This window comes from Acinonyx jubatus, chromosome E2 (genome assembly GCF_027475565.1).
Source record: "Acinonyx jubatus isolate Ajub_Pintada_27869175 chromosome E2, VMU_Ajub_asm_v1.0, whole genome shotgun sequence".
Classification (NCBI taxonomy): domain Eukaryota; kingdom Metazoa; phylum Chordata; class Mammalia; order Carnivora; family Felidae; genus Acinonyx; species Acinonyx jubatus.
Genome location: NC_069396.1, coordinates 48,128,190 through 48,151,128, shown reverse-complemented (window position 1 = coordinate 48,151,128; position 22,939 = coordinate 48,128,190). Strand labels below are relative to the sequence as shown.

The following is a 22,939-nucleotide window of genomic DNA, read 5'->3' as shown; positions in this document are numbered from 1 at the left end:
GCTAAAGGCAGCGGCCCCGCATCCTATGGTTAGAGCCCTGGACTCCCAGGCCTGGCTGCAGGGCTATCCTGCCCCTTGTGCTCACCGGGTGACCTCGGCCAGGATGAGGATTTGTGGATTCAAGGAGGTCACCGTTAGTACAGCACCTGCCAGACTCTAGTTACAGTCACCATGGCGAGCCAGCCATTGTGAGGCCAAGTTTGGAAGAGCCGTCACGGGGCAGCGGGCACAGATTGCTGTGTGTGTCTCTACAGAACCAGGCCCGGAGGCAGGAAGCCCTAAGAAGGCAGATACCAGCTCAGCGTTAAGGACGGTCTCACATGGAAGCGTTGGTAAGTAGTGGAACGGGCCTTCTGGAAGCTGAACTCTGTCAAGGGAACAACCTTATGGGTACTGGACACCTCTGTGTAGACAGCATCTGGCCCTGGGGTTTCATGGAAAGGGGTGGGTAGAGAGAAAGAAAAGCAACCCAAGGAGCAGCCATTGTGGGAAACACAGGGCTGAGGGAAGTCAAACAAGGTTCCTTGCTGCAGGACTTCTCAGGACCTTCACTGCCCTGGAACACGGGCTACAGACTCAAATGTTTACAGAACCCAGGCAGACAGCACAAATGGGTGACAGGGGCAAGTGTGAATGGGGTGGAGAGTGCAGGCCTGTCAGGAGGGGAAGCCTGCTCAACTCCTACTCTGTTCTGCCGACTATCCTTATGGGAAATTTTTTGGCCACTATCATGGGTTGAATCAGGGCTCCCCAAAAGATACGTGAGAAGTCCTAACCCCCAGTGCCAGTAAATGACCGTATTCGGAAACACGGTCTTTGCAGATGTAATCAAAGTAAATGAGGTCATTGGGCCCTAATCCAGTGATCGGTGGGAAGTGTGAACACAGAGACAGACGTGCACAGAGAGAAGGTGGCCATATGACCATGGAGGCAGAGATTGGAGCGATCCAGCTATGAGAACACCAAGGATTTCTGGTACTTCCAGAAGCTAGAGGAAGCAAAGAGGGGTTCTCCCTAGAGCCACCCAGTTTGTGGGGCTTTGTCATGACAGCCGCAGGAAACAAATACAGCCACTAACTCATGATTCAGTGTGTACCCAAAGTCTCCAGAATGGCCAGAGAGGACACAGCATTCCCTGACCCAGTGGCCACAGGCCCCCATTCTGAGAGTCTCTCACTGGAAGGGCACACATTTTCGGGCACTAGTTCAGAGTCTCAGCCTTTCCTTTTTGTGCCCACATGGGCACCCTTCCACGGGGGTGAGTCCCCTGGTTTCCTCAGCTGTAAACCGAGGACGAACCCCCACCAAGATACACAGAAAGCGCTTAGCTGGACACTCCATCACACGGGGGATGTTCTCCCTCTGAGCCTCGCTTTCCCCCACCGAGACATGGGGGGCAGCATCCCCCAAGGCTTCCTGGGGTTGCTGGGAACTGCCTGGCACACACCGGTGGTCCCAACGGTCGGCCCCTGTGGACCGGCCGGCCCCCTGCACGCCGGGCTTCTGTGCATCGTCCGCTGGAGGCCGTGGGCCCCCCCCCCGGGGCTGCCCTTACCTGTGCTGTGAGCTGGATGGGCTGGGACAGGGTGAGCTGTGGGGTCCCGGGGGGCTGGCTGGCAGGCTGTGGTGGCGGCAGGTCGCCTCCCCCAGAGGAGGCCGGGGGCTGCGAGGTCGAGGAGGAGGCAGAGGAGGAGGAGGAGGAAGAGGAGGAGGAGGTGGAGGAGGCGGCGGCAGCGGCCGCGGCGGCATTGGACTGCTGCACGGCTGCGGCCAGGAGCTGGGCCTGGGCTTGCTGCAGGAGGAGCTGCTGCTGAGCCGGCATCAGCGCCGTGAGCTGCGGGGGTGGGGGGCGGGGGGGCGGGCGGCAGGGGGGTGGGGTGCCGGGGGAGGGGTGTGGGGAGGAGCAGAGAAGGCAGAGAGGGGTTAGTGCCTGAGCCAAGCAGGTTAGGGCACAAGTCTTGCAGGACGACTGAGGGGGACAGGAGGCAGGCGCGAGAGCGCGGCCGCAGTCCTGGCGGGACACCCCATGCCACCGGTCCTGTAACAGGTGGGGGTGGCTGGTCTCTGCCCACGTGCCCGTGCTTCCCCGAGTACTTACCCCGGCTAGCTGGCTGCCTGTCAACATGAGTTGGGCCTGGGGCAGATGCGGCTGGGCTGGCTGGGGGGGCGGGGGTGCTGCGGGGGCTGAGTCGCCACTGGGGTCTTCAGCCTTGATCTGGGGGGGAGAGAGGCAGGGTCCGGGACCCCAGAATGTTAAGTGGAGGCCAGAGAGAATGCCCACCTGTGAACCAAAGAGAGGGCACGTGTGTGGCAACAGCAGCCTGGGGCTGGCCGGCAGAGGAGGAGTGGACCGGGGTATAGAGGCAAGACCCTGTACTGACCGGCCGGGGGTCTTAGGCCACCTTTCTGGCCTCAGTGTCCTCAGCAATCACATAAGGCTAACACACTCCCTGCACCCAAACCCCCTACAGGAAGAGGATCACCTTTGGGGCGCAGTTTTCCCCTCTGGGGGGTCAGCTTCCCCATCTGTAAAATGGGAAATGTGCCAGCAGGGGACTCGGAACATCAAAGGGCAGAGTTCTGGGTCCCACACCCCTCATCTGCATTAGCTACAGGTGCATCTCTTATTAATGGAGTAAGACTTCACTGGAAGAAAGGGTCTCAGGTTATTAAAAAAAAAATCACCACCTTAGAACATGGGTCTGGAATTCAAACGAGTGTGGAAACAGGCAGACAGTGCAAATGGGTGACCCGGGCAGATGAGGATGGGGTACGCTGGCAGGGTGTGCAGCCCTCCCGAAGGAGAAGCTTGCCCAGCTCCCGCTCTGCTCCCACCAATCACTCATTTTAAAATCGAGAACAAAAACACAGGGCGCCTGGGTGGCTCAGGGGGTTGAGCGTCTGACTCCCGATTTCGGCTCAGGTCATGATCCCATCGGTACTCTGCCGTTGTGCAGAGCCTGCTTGGGATTCTCTCTCTCTATCTCTCTCTCTCTCTCTCTGCGCCCCTCCCCCTGCCTGTGCTCTCTCTCTAAAATAAAAATAAATAGATAGATAGATAGATAAAATCTAAAGCAAAACCAAAAAAAAAAAAAAAAACCCTAAAAACAAACCAAAATCGCTGGCAAGACCAGCAAAGCACATATGAGGGCCAGATGTGGCCCAGATGCTGCCACCTTTCAGCCTCCACCCCAGAAGTCCACTGAGCCCCTCCTTCATCTCAGTGTGGGATGTGGATGCCTCTCGCATCAAACGCATAGGACAGACCGACACAGTCCTGGCCTTCCTCCTCTCCTAGACAGAAAGCCAGACCACGGTGGACTTGCCTGATTGGGCTGTTGGTAAAGGACGTGTGGGGGTAGGAGGAGGTATGCCTTGAAGAATCACACGCTCAGGCCCAGAGGGGACACCGGGCTGAAAGGATGATCCCTAATCCTTCAGCCCAATGGCCCAGCACCATTTTGCAAAAGGGAGTCCAGAGAGGGAAAGCAACTGCTGCGAGGTGACCCAACAGCTTGGCAGGGGTGTGGCATTTGGAATGCAGACTGAGACAGACAGAGGTCGGGGAAAAGGCCAAATAACAGAGGGTGAGTGGAGTGTCCCAGGGTACGGATACAAACGTCAGGAAGTTTAAGGGGCGCCGAGATGCATCAAACCACCGTGAGCGTTAGAAGCCAGGCCAGTGGCCGTCCCCGGCAGGGAATCAAGGGCCTCTGGAAGTCTGGTCATGTTCTGCTTCTTGATCTGGTGCTGGCTGCATGGGTGTTCAGTTTGTGAAAATCCACAGAGCCGTACATTGAAGATCTCTGTGTATGTCACATTTTAATTAAATGTTAAAAAAAACAAAACAAAAACAAAAAACAAAACCCTCACCAACATGGTCAGAATATTGGTCCTCTTTCAGGTTTCTTTCATTCATTCCTTCTGGTTCTCTTGAGAAAGTCTCCATTAGGTGCTAGGATGGCTCTAAGGCCTTGTCCCCAGCATGACTCATCTCCCTTTTTAAGGAAAGAAGGAAAGCCCTCAGGCTTACACCTGACAGGCAAGAGTCTCTGGGTACATTTTAATAATCGTTGTATTGGGCACCTGGCTGGCTCAGTCAAAAGACACTGAGTCTTGATCTTGGGGTCATGAGTTCAAGCCCCACATTGAGCGTGGATATTACTTAAAAAAAAAAAAAATCACTGGGGTCCCTGGGGGGCTCAGTCGGTTAAGCATCTGACTTCGGCTCAGGTCATGATCTCACTGTCCGTGGGTTCAAGCCTCGCGTTGGGCTCTGTGCTGACAGCCCAGAGCCTGGAGCCTGCTTTGGATTCTGTGTCTCCCTCTCTCTCTGCCCCTCCTTTGCTCACGCTCTGTCTCTCTCTCAAAAATAAATAAACATAAAAAAATTTTTTTTTAATCACTGTATTTATTTCCATGGCAAGTGATTCTGGTTTTCCATTCATGAAATTTCCGCTAAAAAAAATGTATTTCAGCTGTTGAAAAAGCAAGCCAGTTCATGAGCTGAAAATTGTTGAAGCTGATGGATGGGTACCTGGGGGGTTATTTTCATGCTACTCTTTTTTTTTTCCTCCTTTGTTATCTGCTTCACATTTTCCATAATAAAATATTTTTTTAAATGAAGCCAATTAACAAAATTGTGATGTAAGTAATGGTACACAGCGGTGTATGGATGTGTCTGAAATCGTGATGGGAGCACATGAATCACTGCAGTTGGGGAAAGACTAACACAGAAGAGTCCGAGTGAGATGGAGAATAGGACGTAGTGTGGACAGAGGCCTGGAGTCAGAGGCCAAAGCCCTCTCTGCCTCGGGCTTTCTCCGGAAACCAGGGTCCAGGCTGGGGAAGAGCAGAGAGAATCCCTCCTTCCCAGGGCCCCACTGGTTTCCCCACGGAGAAGCAGGGCTGCGGTGGGACTAGGAGAGGCTGCAAAAAATGCAGCTGGGGAAGGAGAGGGTGGGGGTAATGGACATATGCTCTGCTCCAAGAGCTAAGGCCAGAACTGTGCCCGAGATCAGAGGGAAGGAGGCCAGAGCCAGACCCCTTCTCCCCTGGGCCCTGTCCAACTCACTCAGCACGAGATACCCACCCACTAAGCTGCACCCGGGGCCCCAGAGCCCATCCAATCTGATAGCCCCCATGTTAGAGAAAAGGAAACTGAGAAGCCCAGCGGTGGTGGCGGGTGGGCAGTGATTTTCCCATGGTCACAGAGTAGCTCTCGGCTCCCAATGCCATCCCTCTGCTACCTTTGGCCAGGGTCAGCAGTCCTTCCGAGGACCACCCGGCGCGTGCCCTCCATGCTGCCTTCAGGCCTCTGGACCTGCGACTGCCTCTACCAGGCTGGAGCGTGGAGACCTGGGCCCCAGACACCTCAGGAAGCCCAACGATGCCCAGCAGCAGGCAGGGCCCCATGTGGATTAGGGATTTGTTCTGTCTGGCACGTCCAGATACCCCATCATCCTTAGCCATTCTTACTGGGTCTGCCCCCCCCCCTTACCCTCCTCCATTGGCTGGCCCCTGAATGTGTGTGTTGGGGGGCTGGGGTGGGGCAGGCCCCTGTCAGGGAAGTTGGGATGGGGGCGGGGCCTCAGCTTCCTGTTGTTCATCGCCCTGGGGCTCTGGGGGGGATTTCCCTGGCCACCCCCACCCCCCCAGGGAAGGGGAAGGAGCCTGGGTGAGTCACAGGCCTGGGGCGGGAGCCTGAGTGTGAGAAGGAGCCAGAGGAGCCTTGTCACCGAGTTATTGGGGCTCCGTGCCCTTCAGGTCCCAGGCCCACAAAGGTGCGTGGGACCCCGTCCCCGATACCAACCACCACCCATGACAGGACACCCTCCCGGTTCCCCCATCCTGGCGGTTCTGATAGGTGCTTACCTTGGTGCTGGGGCCAGTTGGGGACACGGAGAATGGGGAGGTCTTATTCTGAGGGTTCTGTGAAGAAAAAGTTGGGTTGGGGGAATGGGACGAATGAGATGAAGCAGCTTCTGACACCCCGCCCCTCGCCCACAGGGGCCACCTCTGTTCCCTTCTCCCCTTCCCCACCCCTCCTGCCCATCCACTCCCTCCGGACCTGATGGTTAGTGTCTGGTCCATTTCTTTCAGTGTCTGCAACAAGAGGGAAAGAGTGAGGTGTCACCTGTGCCCCCCACGTCCCCGCAGCTCCCCCACCACGCGGGGCTTCTGCCCTCTCTGCTCCCCTCCCCACCCACCTGTGTGCTCTGCCGGGGAGTCCAGACCTTGCTTCTCGGCCTCCAGGGGCTTAGACATTCTTATTTCTGGGGACAGAAGAGGCATGTAAGTGGGGTGAGAGGGGGGAAGCCAGGAGGGCTCTCGGGCCCCCCCCTCCAGCACCACCCCAGCCTCTCCCCAAATCCCCCGCACCCCCTGCCACCTTGCAAGTGCCTCTTTGAGGAGGCATGCCCTCCTTACTGGGCCTCTGCCCTCCTCTGGCAGGACAAGAAAGGGCCTTCAGGCCTTGGGGGTCTTGCCTGATCCTTTTCACCCCTGCAGAAGGTGGCACAGGGAGGGCCACCTCCCGTGAGGCCTGGGGCGGGGTGGGAGGTAGCCGGTGGTCGTGAGAAGGCTTCGGTGCCCAGGAGGAGGTGGGTGATGTTCCACAGGAGCGAGTCAACCTTGGGCCTCCTCCCGAGGCGCGCCCGTCCTGCCTCACCAGGTTTCGGGTGAGACATGTTTTCCACTCTGAGTGGGGCCTGGGGGTGTGAAGGACTGCAGCGTCCCCAAAGGAGTGAGTCTTCTGATCTCTGCCCCTCCTCCAGCCCACAACGTTCCCGTCCACACCTCACTCCCACCCGGCCTCCCGCTCCTGGCCTCCCTTCTCGCATTCGGCACACGGGGCCCAGCAGCCCCATTCTGACCTCTGAATTCTGACTGACTCCAACTGCATCCGGCTCTGCCCCTGACCTAGTCCTTGGACTTAATCCTAGGCCTCACCTGGACTTCAGCTTTGAATGCCAACTGCACACCCCAATCCAGCCTGGGTGTCCCACTGTACAAATGCAATCCCATTCTACAGTCCCATAAACCCAGGAAATGACAGGAGGTGACGAGCAAGCTAGCACCGGGGACAGAAAGCAATGGAGGCAAAGCGATGCTCTGTCCTCACAACACTCTGATGCTGGCAATGGAAAGGTGATCGTTTACCAGTGCTAAGCACAGTGTTAAGGATGATTCAGGGCTCACAGTAACAGTTGGTGCTGATATTACCCCCATTTTATAGACGAGGAAAGTGAGGGCCCAAGAGCCCAGTGAGACAGCAGAGGCGCCCTGACTGGACACCTGTCTGCATGACTCCAGGGTTCACGCTTCTAATCAGGACTGCTATGGTCTACTGGACCCCCCCCCCCCGCCCCGCCAACACCCCACTGTGACTTCCGCCCACCTCATCTCCAGCTGTCACCCCTATTCAAGTTCACCCTGACTGACACTGACTGGAAACCCAACCCGGGTAGACCCTACATAAACCGGGGCTTCTGCCCTATCCGTTCTCAATCCCCTTACCCATCCTGAATCCCAACTCCTATCCCGATGGTCTGAGTCCTTCATCTGACCTTGACTCCCAGCTTGACCTCAGACCTTTCTCCTGACCCTGAATCTGACTAGCAGGTCTCCCCCACAACTCACTCCACATCCCTGCCTTAAAACACGATGCCACCCTATCAAAGGGGCTGTCCAACTCAAGTGGGTTCTGCACCCAAGGTATTTTAAAAAGGCCAGCTACAGTAGCTAGGACATCCTCAACAACTGAAAAAAAAAAATGTCCAGGAATTTTGCAATTGAGGGTTACTTGACATGAAACGCTGCTCGGCTTTAAAATTCCTGATTAAAAAGCCAGGTCACACACTGCTGGTGGGAGTGTGAATCGATATAAGCACAATTCAGGAAAGCTGGGGAGGCGCCCCCCCCCCCCAGGACCCAGCACATCCACTCCCGAGTGTCCATGTGAGAGAGAGGGGCATCCTGCCCACCAGGCCCATGGGCACATGTACCCAGCAACCCTTTCGAAATGACCCCAAACTGGCAACAACCCAAAGGCCCATCAGTTGATCAACACAATGTGGTATGCCCATACAACAAAACACTCCCCCGCAAGAGAAAGAACACGCTCCGGAATCACACGCACTGCTGAATCTTGCAGGCATGACACCAAGGAAGAGACATCAGACACAAAAGCAGACAGACAGTAGGATTCCAGTTACGGAAAGCTCAGAAAACAGGCCAGATGATATCAGGTGACCAAGGTCAGATTATGGGTACCTTTGGGGGGATGCTGATGGGGAAAGGGTGTGGGGAAGCCTGCAGAGGGTTGGAAATGTTCCGTATCATGATCTGTCGGGTGGCTCTGTGGTTCTATCTATACATATGTAAAAATTCATCAAGCTGCACCCTTAAAATTTGACCACTTTATTGTATGTATGTTTGCACACACAAAAAAGAAAAAAATTAAAAGCTAAAACAAACAAACAAACGAGTACACAGTCCTACTAAGGCATAGGTTGGTGAAGGAGGTGTGGGGAACAGGTGCCCAGGATGCCACGGGAGCTCAGGTCCTATTTCCAGGCACTAGGAGGGGCATGAGTGGATAATGATCTTGAGAGACACAGGAGGACGCAGCAGGTGCTGGTGCCAGGCGCGGAGACCCCACTCCTGACTCTGAGATATCAAAGGCAGAGTTCCAGCCTAACCCTGCCTCTAAAGGGCCCTGAACTTGGCCCAGCTCCAGGCAACTGCTAATGCTAGTGTGGCCCGGCATCCCACCCCGTCTAGCATCCCTGAAACCCCTGCCCCAACCCCCTTTCCTGGCCAACTAGTGTCGTCCATCTTTCCCCAGGGAGATCCTGCCTACAACCTGGCCCTGAACCTTTCCACAGCTCCCTATCTCCTCAAGAAAAGCCCAGATAGGGTCTTTAAAGAGGTAATTAAGTTAAATGAGACCATTAGGGTGGGCCTTAATCCAATATGACTGGTGTCCTCATGAGAAGTAGATATTGGGACACAGATGCGCAGGAAAAAGACCATGTGAGGACACAGGGAGAAGATGGTCATCCCAAGCCAAGGAGAGAGGCCTCAGAGGAAACCAACCCCACTGACACCTTGACCTTGGACTTTCAGCTTCCAGATTTCAAGAAAATGAATTTCTGTTGTTTAAGCCACCCCATCTGCAGTACCCCATTATGGCAGCCCTGGGAAAATGATACAGCCTCCCACGGTCATGCCCTCCCACTGTCCTAGCCCTGAGCCCACAGGGCTGTGACCTTCTGTGTCTTAGTCCTTTCCCACCAGACCAGAGGGCAGGCAGGCCGGGTCTGACTCACTGCTAGGTCCCTGGCATCACCCAGCTTAGAAGAATGGGTTATAAATGTTGGCCGAACGTCCCTCCCTGCACCTCTCTCTCTTACTTGTTCCTGCCTCTGTTCTGTTGTCCCTCTGCCATTTAACACATTTCCTGAGGCCTTGGTGTGGGCTGGTCCCTCTGCCTGGAAGGCTGTTCCTCACTCTGGCCACCTGGCGACCTCCTACTCATCCTTCAGGACCCTGAACAGGTTCTGTCGTCTATGGCGGTGGCTCCCTCCACCCTGGCTCCTGCTGGCCCAGCGTCTCCCCTTGTGACTGTCCTAGAGGCTGTAGCCATCTGGGCCCCAACAGGTCTCCCCCATCAGACTGGGAACCCCTTGAGGGCAGGTCTGACTCATCTTGGGGTCCCCAACACTGCCCAGCCCAGGACGTGCGGGTCGAGTGAACAAGGGGGGCCCGAGGCCCTGATCTCCCCCATCGCTCCAGGCTTTTGGCTCTGCTCTTCCCCCACCTGGTGACCTTTTCTTCTCTAAGAGCAAACCCCTGCTCCTCTTTAAGGTCCCAGCTCACACGTCACCTCCTCTGTGAGGTCCTCCATGCCTCCTCAGGTGGTTGGTGTCTCTTGTCTGAGAACCCCGTGCCCCTAACACACCCTGACTCCCTGGGCAATGGCCTCACCCTGCCCCAAACTGTGAACTCCTTAGAGCCCAGGCTGGTGTCATAATAACACTAATGCATGCAAGAATCTCTGACAGGCCAGGACCCAATCCTGTCCCAGACAAGCCTTTCTCCCTGCTGCCACCTGCCACCTTGACCTTGAGCCCCAATCCCCAAGCAACTCCCACCTAAACCTTTAAGGTAACATCTCCTCTGCAGGGACAGTGGCTGAAGAGGCAAAGATGGCTTAAGGAGAAATCTCCACCACTCTGTTTCCATAGTTGTGCCTAATTCTTCCCCGACCCTGACTCCCACACAGCCAGGCACCCCCACAGCATTTGGCTGGGCTGACAGCAAAATGGCCAGTGTCGCCCTTCACCCAAGCCTGTCTCGCTTTTCTTTCCTCCCCCATCAGAGCCCAATCTGAGAAAAGGGTTTCATAGAATCATCCCCACCAAGCATGAATAGGGGACTCCATTTCCACTACAGATCCAAAGCCAAATGATGCCTTAACACTCTAGGACACTGGCAATCCCCTTAAGAGGCCCGCTGAGGCGCCCATCCTACAGGCTATCAGCCTCGGCCCAGGCCCCTCTCTCCTGGCTCTGGAGAAATACTGACGCCTATTCCCACTCAGACACTCTGCTTTCACTGGGACAAGGTAAGACCGGGGCATCTGGATTTTGAAAAGCCCCCACTGCCACCGCCACCGCCACCTCCACCAGGTGATTCTAATATGCTCCAGCTCCCTGCACCTTCCAAAATCCATCTCAAAGCCTCATTCACACAGAAAGGCTGCTTGGTTATATGGCCATAGCCACCCCTCCCTTCTCTCATCCCTGGCAGTGTGTAACTCTTTAGAGGGCCAGGCAGGAAAAAGCGATGCAGAATCCTAGTGGGCCCCTTGAATCCTACCATCCTGGGGTCAGACACACCCAGGGCTACCCACACCCTTGGGGTCACACTCGCTTGCCCCACTGCCTCAGGCCTGGGACTCTGGGTCCCCTCCGCCCTCCCCACCCCTCCCTTACCCCTCCCTCTCCGGACTTTCACTTCTCCTCTGCATTTCCCCCAGCCGGTTTTAGCAGACTTGGGCCAGCTTCTCGTTAGCACTTACCGAAAATGGGGCTAAATATAGAGGGCCCAAGGGCTGCCCCTCACCCCTCCTGGCCCCTCTTGGCCTGTCCCCTGGGTCTCCTGCCTTCACAGCCGGCTTCAATCAAGGCTGTGGCCTGGGAGCCCCTGTGGGCAGGGTTTGCGCTGCCGGGAACCTCTGTGGGCCCAGCTGGCCCAGTCCCTGCCTCCGCAGGAGCAGCACCGCACCTCCCCCCCCCCACCACCCCATGTCTGTCCCCGAGCGAGCGGCCTCAAGGGAGTGAACACTTCTGAGCTGTCAGGAGGGAAGGATGGAGATACAGGCAGCAGACACAACAAGAGAGGTGGCCCCACAGCTGTGCCACGGAACACACACACCACAGCCTCAGCCAGGCAGGGCCCCAGACAAGGATAGAGATCATGCAGACACACACAGGGACAGGTGTGCAGAGATCCTGGGTCGGGATGTTTGTAAAGAAGACATATGCCCAGACACAATGACATGGGTAGATATGCAAAACACACACCCAGACATGCGCATGCACACCTGCGTTTACATACACACACACACACACACACACACACACACACACACAGAGTTCCTCAGATACACACAGACATGCACACACTCATACATCCAGAGTCACTCACAGACAGATACACAGATAGACACACAGACACACATAGCTGTGCATACATATCCATACCCAGGTCACTCAGACAGACATACACACATACGTGTAGACACTCACATGCCTAGAATCGGCTCATCCTGGGAGATGGCCAGGGGGGACTCCCAAACCCTGAGCTCAGACAGGCCAAGTGATCTGGCCAAGGCCACGCAGTGTATTCATTCATGTCCAGGCAGGGAACCCAGGCGGGCCTCCCAGGCAGGGCAGTTCTGTGAGAGATCCCAAGTAGGGGGTCTAACTCAGTACCTAGCACACACGAGGCCCCCATTCAACCCCAGACAGGGAGGAGTCAGTGGTGGAGCAGAGCTCGGAGCTCTGCATCTACACTGCACGTGCACCCACACATATACATAATTGCACATAGAGTCACCCCGATAAATAATCATGTGCCATCCTGCAAGTTGTCTTCCCTCCGCGTCAACCCCCTCCCTCACCTCCTTTGCCTTGCTCATACCCACTCATCCTTCACATCTCAGCCCAGACATCCCCTCCTCCAGGAAGCCCTCTCTGACACCCCACTGGCCCAGCTGGGCAAGTCTCCTGGGCTCCCACAGTTCCCCGTGCCTCCGACCCCTCTGCCTGTGCTCCCTCCGCTTTCTGGCAACAGGTCCATCTCTCCCACTGGGAACTCCAGGAGGACAGACCTGCTTCCGTTGTGTTTCCAACACCCAACACGAAAGTGCTCAATAAATACACGTTGCTGAAGGGCCACAGGGATACCTGCACATACACTGATGCGCGTAGGATGGCACATGCCAAATCAAGACCCATCCCCACGGACACTCGCAAATGTGACACAAGCCGATAGTCATGCTTACATGGCCGCAAATGAAACAATCACCAAGTACTGACGCTTGCTGTGTTCCAGGCACCGTGTTAAGCATTTACACGTATTACCTCGTTTAACTCTCCCGTCAGCACTGCTGAGAGAGATAGCTATCATTATGCAGAGATAGACACATTTCACCAAAGGAGCCAACAAATACAAATCACCTTGTAGGGTGCCCGGCACACAACATTCACTCAGTCAGCTGACACATAATACATTTTTGCGTGGTGATAAGTGCCATAAAGAAAAGACAGAGCAGGGCAAGGGGTCCGAGAATGGTGGGATTGGTTGCCAAGTCAGACGGGGAGATCAGGGAAGGCCTCCCTGAGGAGGTGATATCTGGACAAATGAAGTGAGGCAGTGAGCCAAGAGGTCATTGCCAAGGCTAGCCCACAGTGCCACACACAACAGACCCTCACACACAGACACATGAGTCACACTCAGAGGACTCAGAACCACCACTCACATATACACGCACAGAAACGCACATACCAAAAGCCCTGCAGCTCAGTGTTCCCAGCCCTTCGCAGCCCTCACCCACTGGTCCTCCTTATAAGAGCCTGCTACCAACACTGGGCTCCATCCTCCCTCCCCTAGAGCCCTCAGAACACTGCAGCGGAGATAGGTGGGGGGGGGGGGGAGGACAGAAGCCCCCAGGTGTCTGGAGTGGAAGGGAAGGGGAAAGGAGAGCTGAGGGCGGGGACCCAGGGTGGGAGCGGGGGAGCTGTTGAGGTACAGAGCGAAAGTGCAGAGGAGACAGCTAAGGAGGAAGGGCAGGGCCGGCAGCGGGTGCTGGCCCCAGGCCCCTTACCTGGAGCCCCCATGCTGGAGTGAACCGTGCTGCCCGCCCCGCAGGGCTGGGGGAACAACTGTGTCATCTCCCCGCCCTCTCTGGGGGCCAAGCCCTCTCAGCCGGAAGTCACCCAGGGAGGAAACCACAGGGTCCGCCCCCTTCAGAAGGGAAAATACTCTGGCCCCAAGGCCCACCTCAGGAGGCGGTGGACCCCAAATCATGTGTGTGTTGGGGCAGTGGGGGTAGTGGGGTGGAGGGCAACAGACTCGAGGAGCTGAATCCTCCCACTGGGTCTCCAGGAGGTTCCTGCAACAGCTGCCCCAGCCCTTCAGCGGCCTCCACCAGGGCAAACACATCTGGAACAGGGCATGTGGGTCTGGGAGAAAGGGTGGGCCCATAACAACAACAACAACTACAACAACCACAACAACAACAACAACAACAACAACAACAACACTAAACCCTGGCTAGAAGTTTTTTGGGGTCTTTCCCAATGCCAGACTTGACAGGTGCACCTGACAGGCATCATCTCTTGAGATGATCACTATTTGCCCCATTTTACAGACGAAAAGATTGAGGACCTGAGAGCTGAGGTGGCTTCCCCAAGGGCCCAGAGCCAAGAAGCATTGAAGCCAAGAAGCACAGCAAGTGACGTTCGCGGTGGGTGTCCCGCAAGGCTGTGGAAAGGGAGGTACCCAGCCACGCACCTGTCCGCAGGTGAGGCGTCCGTCCACTGAGAAGGAAGCGGTGCCCTGGGACAGTGGCTGTGAGGGTGAAGGGGAGGGGCCGCTTGGCCCAGAGTGGCAAGATGTCCACCAGGGGCAAATGCGGGCGCCCCAGGCGGTTTGGGCGAGGGGAGCCCCGGGTCCCCTGACAGACTGCCCGCTGGCCCTTCACGGAACTGCGCTCCCGGCCCAGCATTTCCCTCCGCGCCCGCCAGAGGGCGGCAGCGCCCAGCCAATAGGCCGGAGGGAGGGGCCGGCTGCGGAGGAGGAAGCCCCTCCCTCCGCTCCCCTCCCCGCCCCCCCACCCCCACCCCTGCGCGCACACCTGCGAGGGTCACACAAAGGCGCAGGACTCCCAGCGCACGGCGGCGCAGACAAAGGCGCGGCCGAGCCCGCTGCCCTCTTCCTCTTCCCCGCGCCCGGTCCGAGGCTGTCAGGCCACCTGGCGCCTCCAAACAGGCCGCCTGTCCGCCCTGGGCCCCGCGAGACTCGCCGCGCCCCACGCTGGAGGAGGACTCCCAAGCCACACGCGCACACGGACGCTTGGACTCACCCAAACGTATACATACACTCAAGTATTTCTACACATGAGCCCCGGCACTTCACACACATGTGTCCACGCGCGGACACACGGGAACCCTCCTCTGTGTGCCTAGGCTCCCTACCCAGCATCCCTAACTCTTGTGTACAGAAACCCCTGGGCACCCTCCTGTGGGCACGAGGGCATATCTACACGTGTGTGCTCAGGCACGCCTCCTGGCCACGTGTGCCCACATTCACACCCATGCACACTAACTCGGGATATATAACACACAGGCGGACCTTCCCCGGTGCCCTTCCTTCTGCACACAGGCCCTGTGCATCCAGACACACCCAAGCGGGCAGGCCCACTCAAGGGTAATGACCAGTGTTTTTCACATCTGTACACAGAGGGGCCAGTTCCCAACTACCGACACTCCACAACACCCCGTATCGTAAAGACCGTTTCGCTGAGGAGATCCACAGACCACACGACATCAACCCAGCTTCAACTCAGACCTCCTGCCTCCTGGTCCACCCCTCTCTGTCTTTCAGATGCAGGGTTTCTGTGCACAAGGGCCTTCCCGATAGCGGTCTGGCAGCAGTGGGGTACCGGAGCCTCATCTTGAAGCTGCATTTGCACAGCAGGTTTTGTTTGGATTTGGGATTTATGTCTTGAGGAGGTTGGAAATGAGGTCATAAGGACATTATGGGGGGCCAAAACCTCACCAAGCCACCCCCATACTCCGCCACGGACACAGTCAATGTCATCGATGTCAGGTACGTGCTTTCTGGACATGACTGGGTGTTAGCCCCTTATGGTGAGCACGAAAAGAAGCACCACCCATTTCGGGCACTGCCTTCCCAGGTCTGTAGCTGAGTGGGGGAGCCAGGAAAGGGCTCAAGCACTCCCCCTTGGGATGAAATCGCCCTACCCCTCTTGCCTCCCAGGCTGACTGAGTCCCTGACTTGGAGTCAGGGAGTCCAATGAGAATGGGTCTGAGACGTCTGCCTGGTGGGAGAGGACAGAGGGGCAGCGTTTGGGCCCACTGGGTGGGGAGGCCCTGGCAGCCAGGAATGGGAGGCCCAGGCAGGGCAGATAGTGGCCTCTCGGCCAGAGAAGAGGCCTCCAGCCATGTTGAGCGAGGCAGGTAGGGTGTGGGAGCTGGGGAGCAGTGGGGGGCCTCTCGGGGTGCAGGGAGCCTGGGAGGGAGGCAGCGCAGGGGAGGCCAGGCTGGGCTCAGGGCTGAGCGGTAATTAAAGGAGACGTAGGGGGCTCCCCAGGGCCAGCGGGGCTGGTAACTGACACGCGGGCCCCATTGCTCTGCTCATATTTCTCACCGGATCGATACGTTTGACTCCCGACAAGACAATAATCGCTTGTACGCGGCCGGCGAGTCGATCAAATACATTATTAGAGCGAGGTCCCCCGGGGGCCCGGCGGGGAGTGGTAGGGGGGGAGCAGCCAGCCCACCGGGGACAGCAGAGCGGGATTCTTCACCCCTCAGGGCCCCCAGCCATGGCCTCTTCCTCTCTGTCGCCCCTGGGGACCCTCTCTGTGGCTTGGTTCCCTGGCTTCTTTCGGGATTCCCGCTGTCTCTGGCGACCTCTCTACTCAGCCCCCAACACATCCCTGCTCTGCGTGGGGACCCAAGGGGTCTTTCTCCACAAGTGCTGCCTCATCTGTAGGGCTCAGCGTGTGGGAGCTCAGAGAGGCCCCTCCGACCCCCAGCTTAGCAGGAAACAGGGAGACTGGGTTGCAGGCCACACTGAGTCAACAGCTGGGCCGGGAGAGGAACTGGTGATTCATTGACACCAACCTTCCTCTGCATCTCAGCACATCGGCCTTCAAAAGAGACCAGGCCAGGGCAGCCTCTGGGGGCAGGGGGGTGTCAGGCAAAGCTGGCTTAGGGACCCAAACACATAGGAAAACAAGATGAGGAGTGGCAGACAGACACAGAGACAGAGGGGTGTTTGGCTAGTCCTGCTGCAGGGTCATGCCATCCTCCAGTGCACCCCAGCTACTCTCAGACCAAACCTAGCTTTGGTCTGCCCTGGGCACTGCTTGCCCACCTCTTCCCCCACCTTCCTGGTTTCTGGGCTTGAGCCTTCATTTCCTGTTCACCCTTGGCCTTGCCCTCAAAACTGCTTCTCCAGTGCCCCTAAGTCAAGGTCAAGCTGCAGCCACCCTATGATCTGCTTAGGAGCACCCAGCATCCAGGGACTTAAAATATTTCTCCATTGCTGCCTTCATCATCATCGTCATCATCATCATTAATCATCATTACCAACAGCAGCAGCAGCAGTGTCACTGTCTATTCTGTGCTACTTGAGCCAATACAGCGGTTCCCATCTTCATGACAATCTGAGGAAGTAAGGTCTATTATCATCCCCATTTTACTGATGAATTGGAGCTCGGAGAGGTGAAGTCACTTGCCACACGTCACACAGCGTGTGAGTGGTAGAGTCAGGAATCAAACCCAGACCTGTCCTCCTCACAAACAACATGGCAGCAAACAACACAGCCATTCCAGGCGCGGAAGGGAGGCACGATTGGCTGGTACAGACTGAACAAGGAAGATATAGGAGACAAGGTGGGGAGGCAGGGCCACACCCCAGGGCCTTGCAGGCCAGGTGAGCATTTTGGATTTTACTGCAAGCACAGTGAGATGCCACTGAGGGGGTCTTGAGCAGGGAAGTGATGTGGCTCTGTAAATGTTTTTGTGGATGATTCGGGCTGCTGTGGGAGGTCGGCCGTGGGGAAATGGGTGGTGCCCACATGAGATGGAGGGGATAATGGCTGGGACCAGCGTGGTGGCAGTGGGGGAGGAAAGGAACAGGTGTCCCTAGAAGCAATTTTGAGAGTAGACCCCACGAAATTGGCGATTTGCTGAAGGTAGGGTGTGGGGAGGGGGAGGAGGGAGGAGTCAAGAATGAAACCCAGGAACACAGGAGTACCTTTCCTACCGCAGAAAGGTTGGAGAGGAGGCAGAGCTCAAGCTGGGATGAGAAAGATTTGGGCAGGGCGCCATACGTGCCTTAGCTGGATTTGATGTTGTAGGTGGGAGACTTTTGAGCAGGAATAGTGTGTGTAAGAGAGATCCACAGCATGAGGACAGGCTAGTGGTGGAATCTAGAGGTAGGATTAACAGAGAGGAGGCTGGGACAAAGACCCAGATGACAGGAAGGCTGAGGCCATGAGGGTCCACTTTCACATGAGATTCTACAGGACTCTAGTGGGCCTGCAAGTGGATGACTGGGCAAGTGCCTGGGTCACAGAGGGATAGTGGGAGGGAAGATGCTCAGGTCAGTGCTGGGGACAAGATCAGGAAGCAGCATCTCGGAAGCAGTAAGTCCATGGACTGAGAAGTCAGCAGATGCTTAATAAATTCACATCGACACAACATTTCTTGTCGCAACACCTCCAGCCTCCTGACACCAATTTCCCAAACCTGCCGGAATTCCCAGGAGTTCACCTCAACTGAGAAGGAATTGAGAAGCACTGTGATATGACTTAAAGAAGATAAAAGTCACAAGACCAAGCAGATCCCCATTCTAACCTGGCCATTTGGTGGCCTAGGGCAGCCCCTGGCACACTCTGGGCCTCAGTTTCCCCATCTCTAGGTGGGAGGTGTGCTGAAGGAGCTCGCAAAAGCTTCTTCCAGCTCTAACATTCTGTGCTTGAAAGAAACAAGAATGGGCAAGATAGTCTGATGGATCAATTAGCTACACAACAAATATAGGAAGAGAGAGGGAATGTATTGCAGCTTATTCTAAGAAGGACCTGGTTGACTATACTCAGGATTTCACTGACTCCTTGCCTTTTATCAGGGACTTTTGTTATCCCCATTTTAAAGAAATCAGGGAAAGTGAGGGCCACAGTCACAGCTAGGCCGGGGCACACCCACAGTCTCCCTGATCCCAAAGCCTGTGCCTAAACTGCTGTGCTGAGCTCACTGCTCCTCCTCTTGGCTTGCATATGTCTCTCAGATTGTAGGTCCCCTGAGAACAGGGTCCTTGGCATCCATCAACACCTATCCACCAGGGCTTCCAAGGAAGCTAAAGAAACAGGTGCCTGGCCCTGGGCCTTCCCCTGACAAGGCACCGCCCTTGACCCAGGAGCCCACCCCCACCCCCATGCTGTCCACACCAATCCAGCCCAGACTTCCCACTCTTCCAGCATGACCGCAGGTGGGAAGCCACTGACAGTCCCACGTGCAGGGAGGGAGCTGTCCAAAGGCTGAAGCACAAAGGCCATCGTCCTTGGTCCAGGAGCCCTCCAATAACTCCCCTCTGCCCCTCAGACAAGCCCGGTCCCTGCACCATCAAGGCCTCCAGGGCCCTGAAAGACTTCACCTCTCCCCATGGAGAGCACTGCACCCCAGCCACACTGGAAGAAGCCAAGTCTGTCCCCACCTTGGGGCCTTTGACCTTGCTGACCCCTCCCCTACAATGCTGTTCCCATCTCTTTCCATTCCTCTTGTCCCTGAGAACTCAACTCAAAGGCTGCCTCCTCCGAGGGGCCCTCCCTTACTCTGTCTGCCTTCCATCACCTGGTTTCATTTTCATTGTAGCACTCTCTAGAACTCAATTACTGTCAACTTGTTTTACTGTCTGGTTACCCCTGTGAAATGTAAGCTCTCTGAAAGCAGGTGTCTTTTTTTTTTTTTTTTTGTCTTGTTCACTGTAACATTCCCAACACCTGAGATAGTGCCTGTCACACAGTAGGTGCTCCAACTTTCTCTGTTGAATGAGTAAATCCCTCAAGGCTCCCAGAGCCCACAGAATGAAGTCCAAGGCTGGCTCTCCAAGCCCAAGTGGGTAAGGGCCTCTGCCAACCTCTGCAGCTACTTTGCCCTCAGAGCTCACCTTCTTCAACACATTGGGTTGGCCTTCCTGCCTCCTTTGTCAGCCTTGGCTCAAATTTCCCCTCCCAGGAAGCCTTCTCTAACTCTGCCAGAGTCCCAATTAATAGTAATGACCTCCTCTTCTGACAGCTCCAGGCAACATTCTGGGCTTTAGCACCAATGGTACTGCATTGTAATTACTTCCCATGGAGGCTGCCCCACAGGGCAGAGCTTGAGGGCAGGGCGGCATCAGATTTGTTGCTGTGGAGGAGGAGCCCAGCCCTGGGCCTGCAGACTGCCAGGGCTCCAGGAATGTTTGTTGCGTTGGGGCCCGCACTCTGCAGACTGTAATTATCCATACGGTGTATATAAGCACTGGTTTAGGAGTCAGACATAGGAGGATTTGGAAACGGGTTCCTTCATTCACTTGCTGTGTGACCCTGGGCAAGTGAATTCACCTCTCTGAGCTTCAGGGTCCTCCTCTGTGAAATGGGGGCAGTAACATGGGCTGACAGGAACTTCACTAATTTTAAACATAATACTTGCCACCGTCAAGGAGTTCAGAAATTTCATGAGGTGTTCATCACATCAAGGTTTGAAGTAGAGAAAAATCGGAAACAACCTAGATGCCACCAATAGGACAGTGGCTAAGTAAATTATAGTAGTATGTGCATCTCCCCAGTATGCGGTTATGAAAGAGAACAAGACAGACATACAGGTACAGACACAGAAGGTTGTCCAAGCCACTGTTAAGTGAAAACTCAAACTGCAGAAGGATTTATACAAATTAATATCATTTATGTAAAACAGCTACAAAAAAAAACACCATACTTTTTCTATGGGTGTGCAAGAATTGACAAACACAGACAAAAAAGTCTGAAGGTAACTAACTAATGACAGCTACCTTTTGTGAGGGGACCAACTGGGAAAGCAGAGAGCTTTTAACCTTTTCTATTACAGTTTTGGTTTTTATAGGAGATTGTATTCATTTTTTGAATTCAAATTAGAATGCATTAAATGAGACATAGGTGACTAACTACAAAAGAAAAGCAAAGAAATGATTATCTCCAAAGTGAGGAACAGTGGTTACTTCCAGCAGGGAGGGAGGGAGGGAGGGAGGGAGGGGTGTCTTGGAGAAGGGACACACAGGGGTGGGGGCTGCTGGGTGCTGGTGGCCTTCTTTATCCCCACCTAAGTGGTGTCTGCACAGATGTTCGCTCCATAAAGATTGATTAAGTTGTACATTTATGATTCGTCCACATGACTGCGCTTCCTGTGGGCAGGGGCCAATTCATACACGTTGTAGTATCATTTGCTCCCCACCTGCCCCTAACCCACTCCACAGAAGCAGACCTTCACAGAAGTCTGTGTTCAGTAGGGTGCGCCCCATAGCTGCAAGTGCTCTAAGGGACTGAGCCGCTGTCCAGGGTACTAACAGCCCAAGCCTGGGAGGCCTCAGGAGGCTGACCAAATATGCCAGCTTCAAGACTCCTTATCCTAACCAGCTGGCTAACCTTGAACCCTGCCATGTGACCCGACCAGAGCCTGCCTCTACCACATCACCTCCCATTGCTCCCCACCCATCACTCACTTCCTTCTTGCTGGCTTTCTGTCCCTACAACCCAAGCCCAAGCTCTGACATGCCTCAGGACCTTTGCTCATGCTCTCCCCCTGCCTGGGGCCATCCTTCCCCAGCTGTTCCAGGGCCCATTCCCTCACTCATTCCAGGATTCCACTTACATGTCCTCAACAGGGAGGTCTTGGTCACCCTGCCTCACATTAGCCTTTTCTCTCATTTCTATCCTCTTTCAGCACTTCTCACTGCCTTACATTCAAGTTTCCGCAGGTTACGTACTTGTTTATTATCTGCCTCCCCCACTTGAATCTCCACACCAGGAGGATAGGGAGCATGTCTGTCCTGTTCAGTTTTATCCTCCTTTTTTTAAAAGGGCCTCAGCTACCCCAAATTGCATTAATCATAAGCTTTGGTTCACTGCCTACTCCCATTGTTGGCTGGGCAGAGCTCCCATTATTTATTTGCTTATTTTATTTATTTTAAATAATGTGTTCATGTGAACCTACCGCTTAACATTCAGATTGGAATCATGAAAATAATCACTCTGACTCTTGTCTGACCTGTTCACCACTATGTCCCCACCGCTATGTTCACATAGGAGGCATTTGGTAGCTATTTACTTAGGAATAAATTAAGGGACAGTGACCTCCACACCATGCAAAAGGGAGTTGATGGGAGTGCCTGCCTGGCCTCACAAGGAGGCAGATGGGGGTGGAGAAGAAATCAAAGGCCAGGCCCTCCACAGGGGACAGGCTCCCCTATCGTCCCTAGGTGCTCCCATCCCCAACCCAGCCTGGCCCAAAGCCTCTTCTGTGCAAGGCAATTCTACACCTTCATGGAGGGCCCACTGTGCCAGACCTTGTGCCAAGAACTAAGGACACCGAGCATGTCAGCCTTGCACCCACCCTTGAGGAGTTCTCAAGCCACCATGCCCCTGGCCCCAGGCTGTCCACTGTTATCCTAAATAGTACAGACAGCTACCCGGCACCTGCTCCATGCTTTCCTTGCTCATCTCCCGACATCTTCCCAGTGATCCAATAAAGCAGGTGCTGTTACTTTCCCCTCTTTCCAGAGGAGCACCCTGAGGCAGGTCAGAGTGGGCAAGGACTTGCTCAGACCAGGAAGGGGCAGGGTGATTCCAGAGCCTGGCTCTCCTTCCCACCGGGTGTGCTGCTGTGCGGGTTTCTCCTGTCAGAAGACCACAAGGTCCTGGACCTCCCGCATTTCTGCAAAAGCAACTGAACGCAGCAGAAAAGGCGTCAAGTTCGGAGTCACATAGTGGTAAGGTCCCCGTGTCGCAAGGGCAGGGGTGGCATTTGCACCAGGTATCACATTCATGAAGAGCCTCATTGAACAAGATTCCCATTTTTAACTTTCCAGTTGAGTGCTACTGGCAAACCACACCGCCTGTGGGACACTATGAATCTTTTTTTACTAAATCAAATAATTTAATAAATGACCTTGCAAATATTAGTCGTTTGGCATTTTGTTGTTGCTGCTGCTGAGAGCACGAGTCTCTAACTGCACTTTGGTGTTCCTTTATTCTCAGCATACTGGGAAGCTCAAAAATTAGAAGTGGCCTGGGCCCCTCTCCGCCTCTATGGAGCTTGCCGAGTCCTTGCTGTGTGATTTCAAGGAAGCCACCCAACCTCTCTGAGCCCCTCTTGGAGCTGTGTGGCCTCTGAGCGGCATCCACAGATCCTTGTCTGCAGGAGCTGCTCCACATTTATTCGGAGGCGTTTAACTTGAGGGAACCAGGTTGGCCCACATCGTATGAGACAGTCCCTGCCACCATGGAAACAAACTGAGCTCTCTGGACATTTGAAAGAAAGTGAAGGATCAAGGGAGATGTGTAGGTTTTTGGTGTGACAACCATTTATTGAGATGGGACAAG

The 22,939-nt window shown here is 55.2% G+C and overlaps 1 protein-coding gene across 8 annotated transcripts in view; it reads right to left on the bottom strand.

The window, feature by feature from the left end:
- POU2F2 (POU class 2 homeobox 2) overlaps positions 1-13,483 on the bottom strand; it is a 34,945-nt gene extending 21,462 nt beyond the window's left edge. For 4 of the 8 annotated variants that reach the window (XM_027037640.2, XM_027037641.2, XM_027037646.2 and 1 more), the window contains exons 1-6: positions 13,397-13,483; positions 6,210-6,275; positions 6,071-6,105; positions 5,875-5,931; positions 2,099-2,215; positions 1,556-1,834 (exon numbers count right to left, since the gene is read on the bottom strand). In XM_027037640.2, the coding sequence (XP_026893441.2) occupies positions 1,556-1,834; positions 2,099-2,215; positions 5,875-5,931; positions 6,071-6,105; positions 6,210-6,275; positions 13,397-13,463 (621 nt within the window). In that variant the 5' untranslated portion in view covers positions 13,464-13,483. The remainder of the gene's footprint in view (positions 1-1,555; positions 1,835-2,098; positions 2,216-5,874; positions 5,932-6,070; positions 6,106-6,209; positions 6,276-13,396) is intronic. The other 4 variants (XM_027037644.2, XM_027037645.2, XM_027037648.2 and 1 more) reach the window with 2 other exon arrangements.
- Between the last annotated feature and the right edge of the window lie 9,456 nt (positions 13,484-22,939).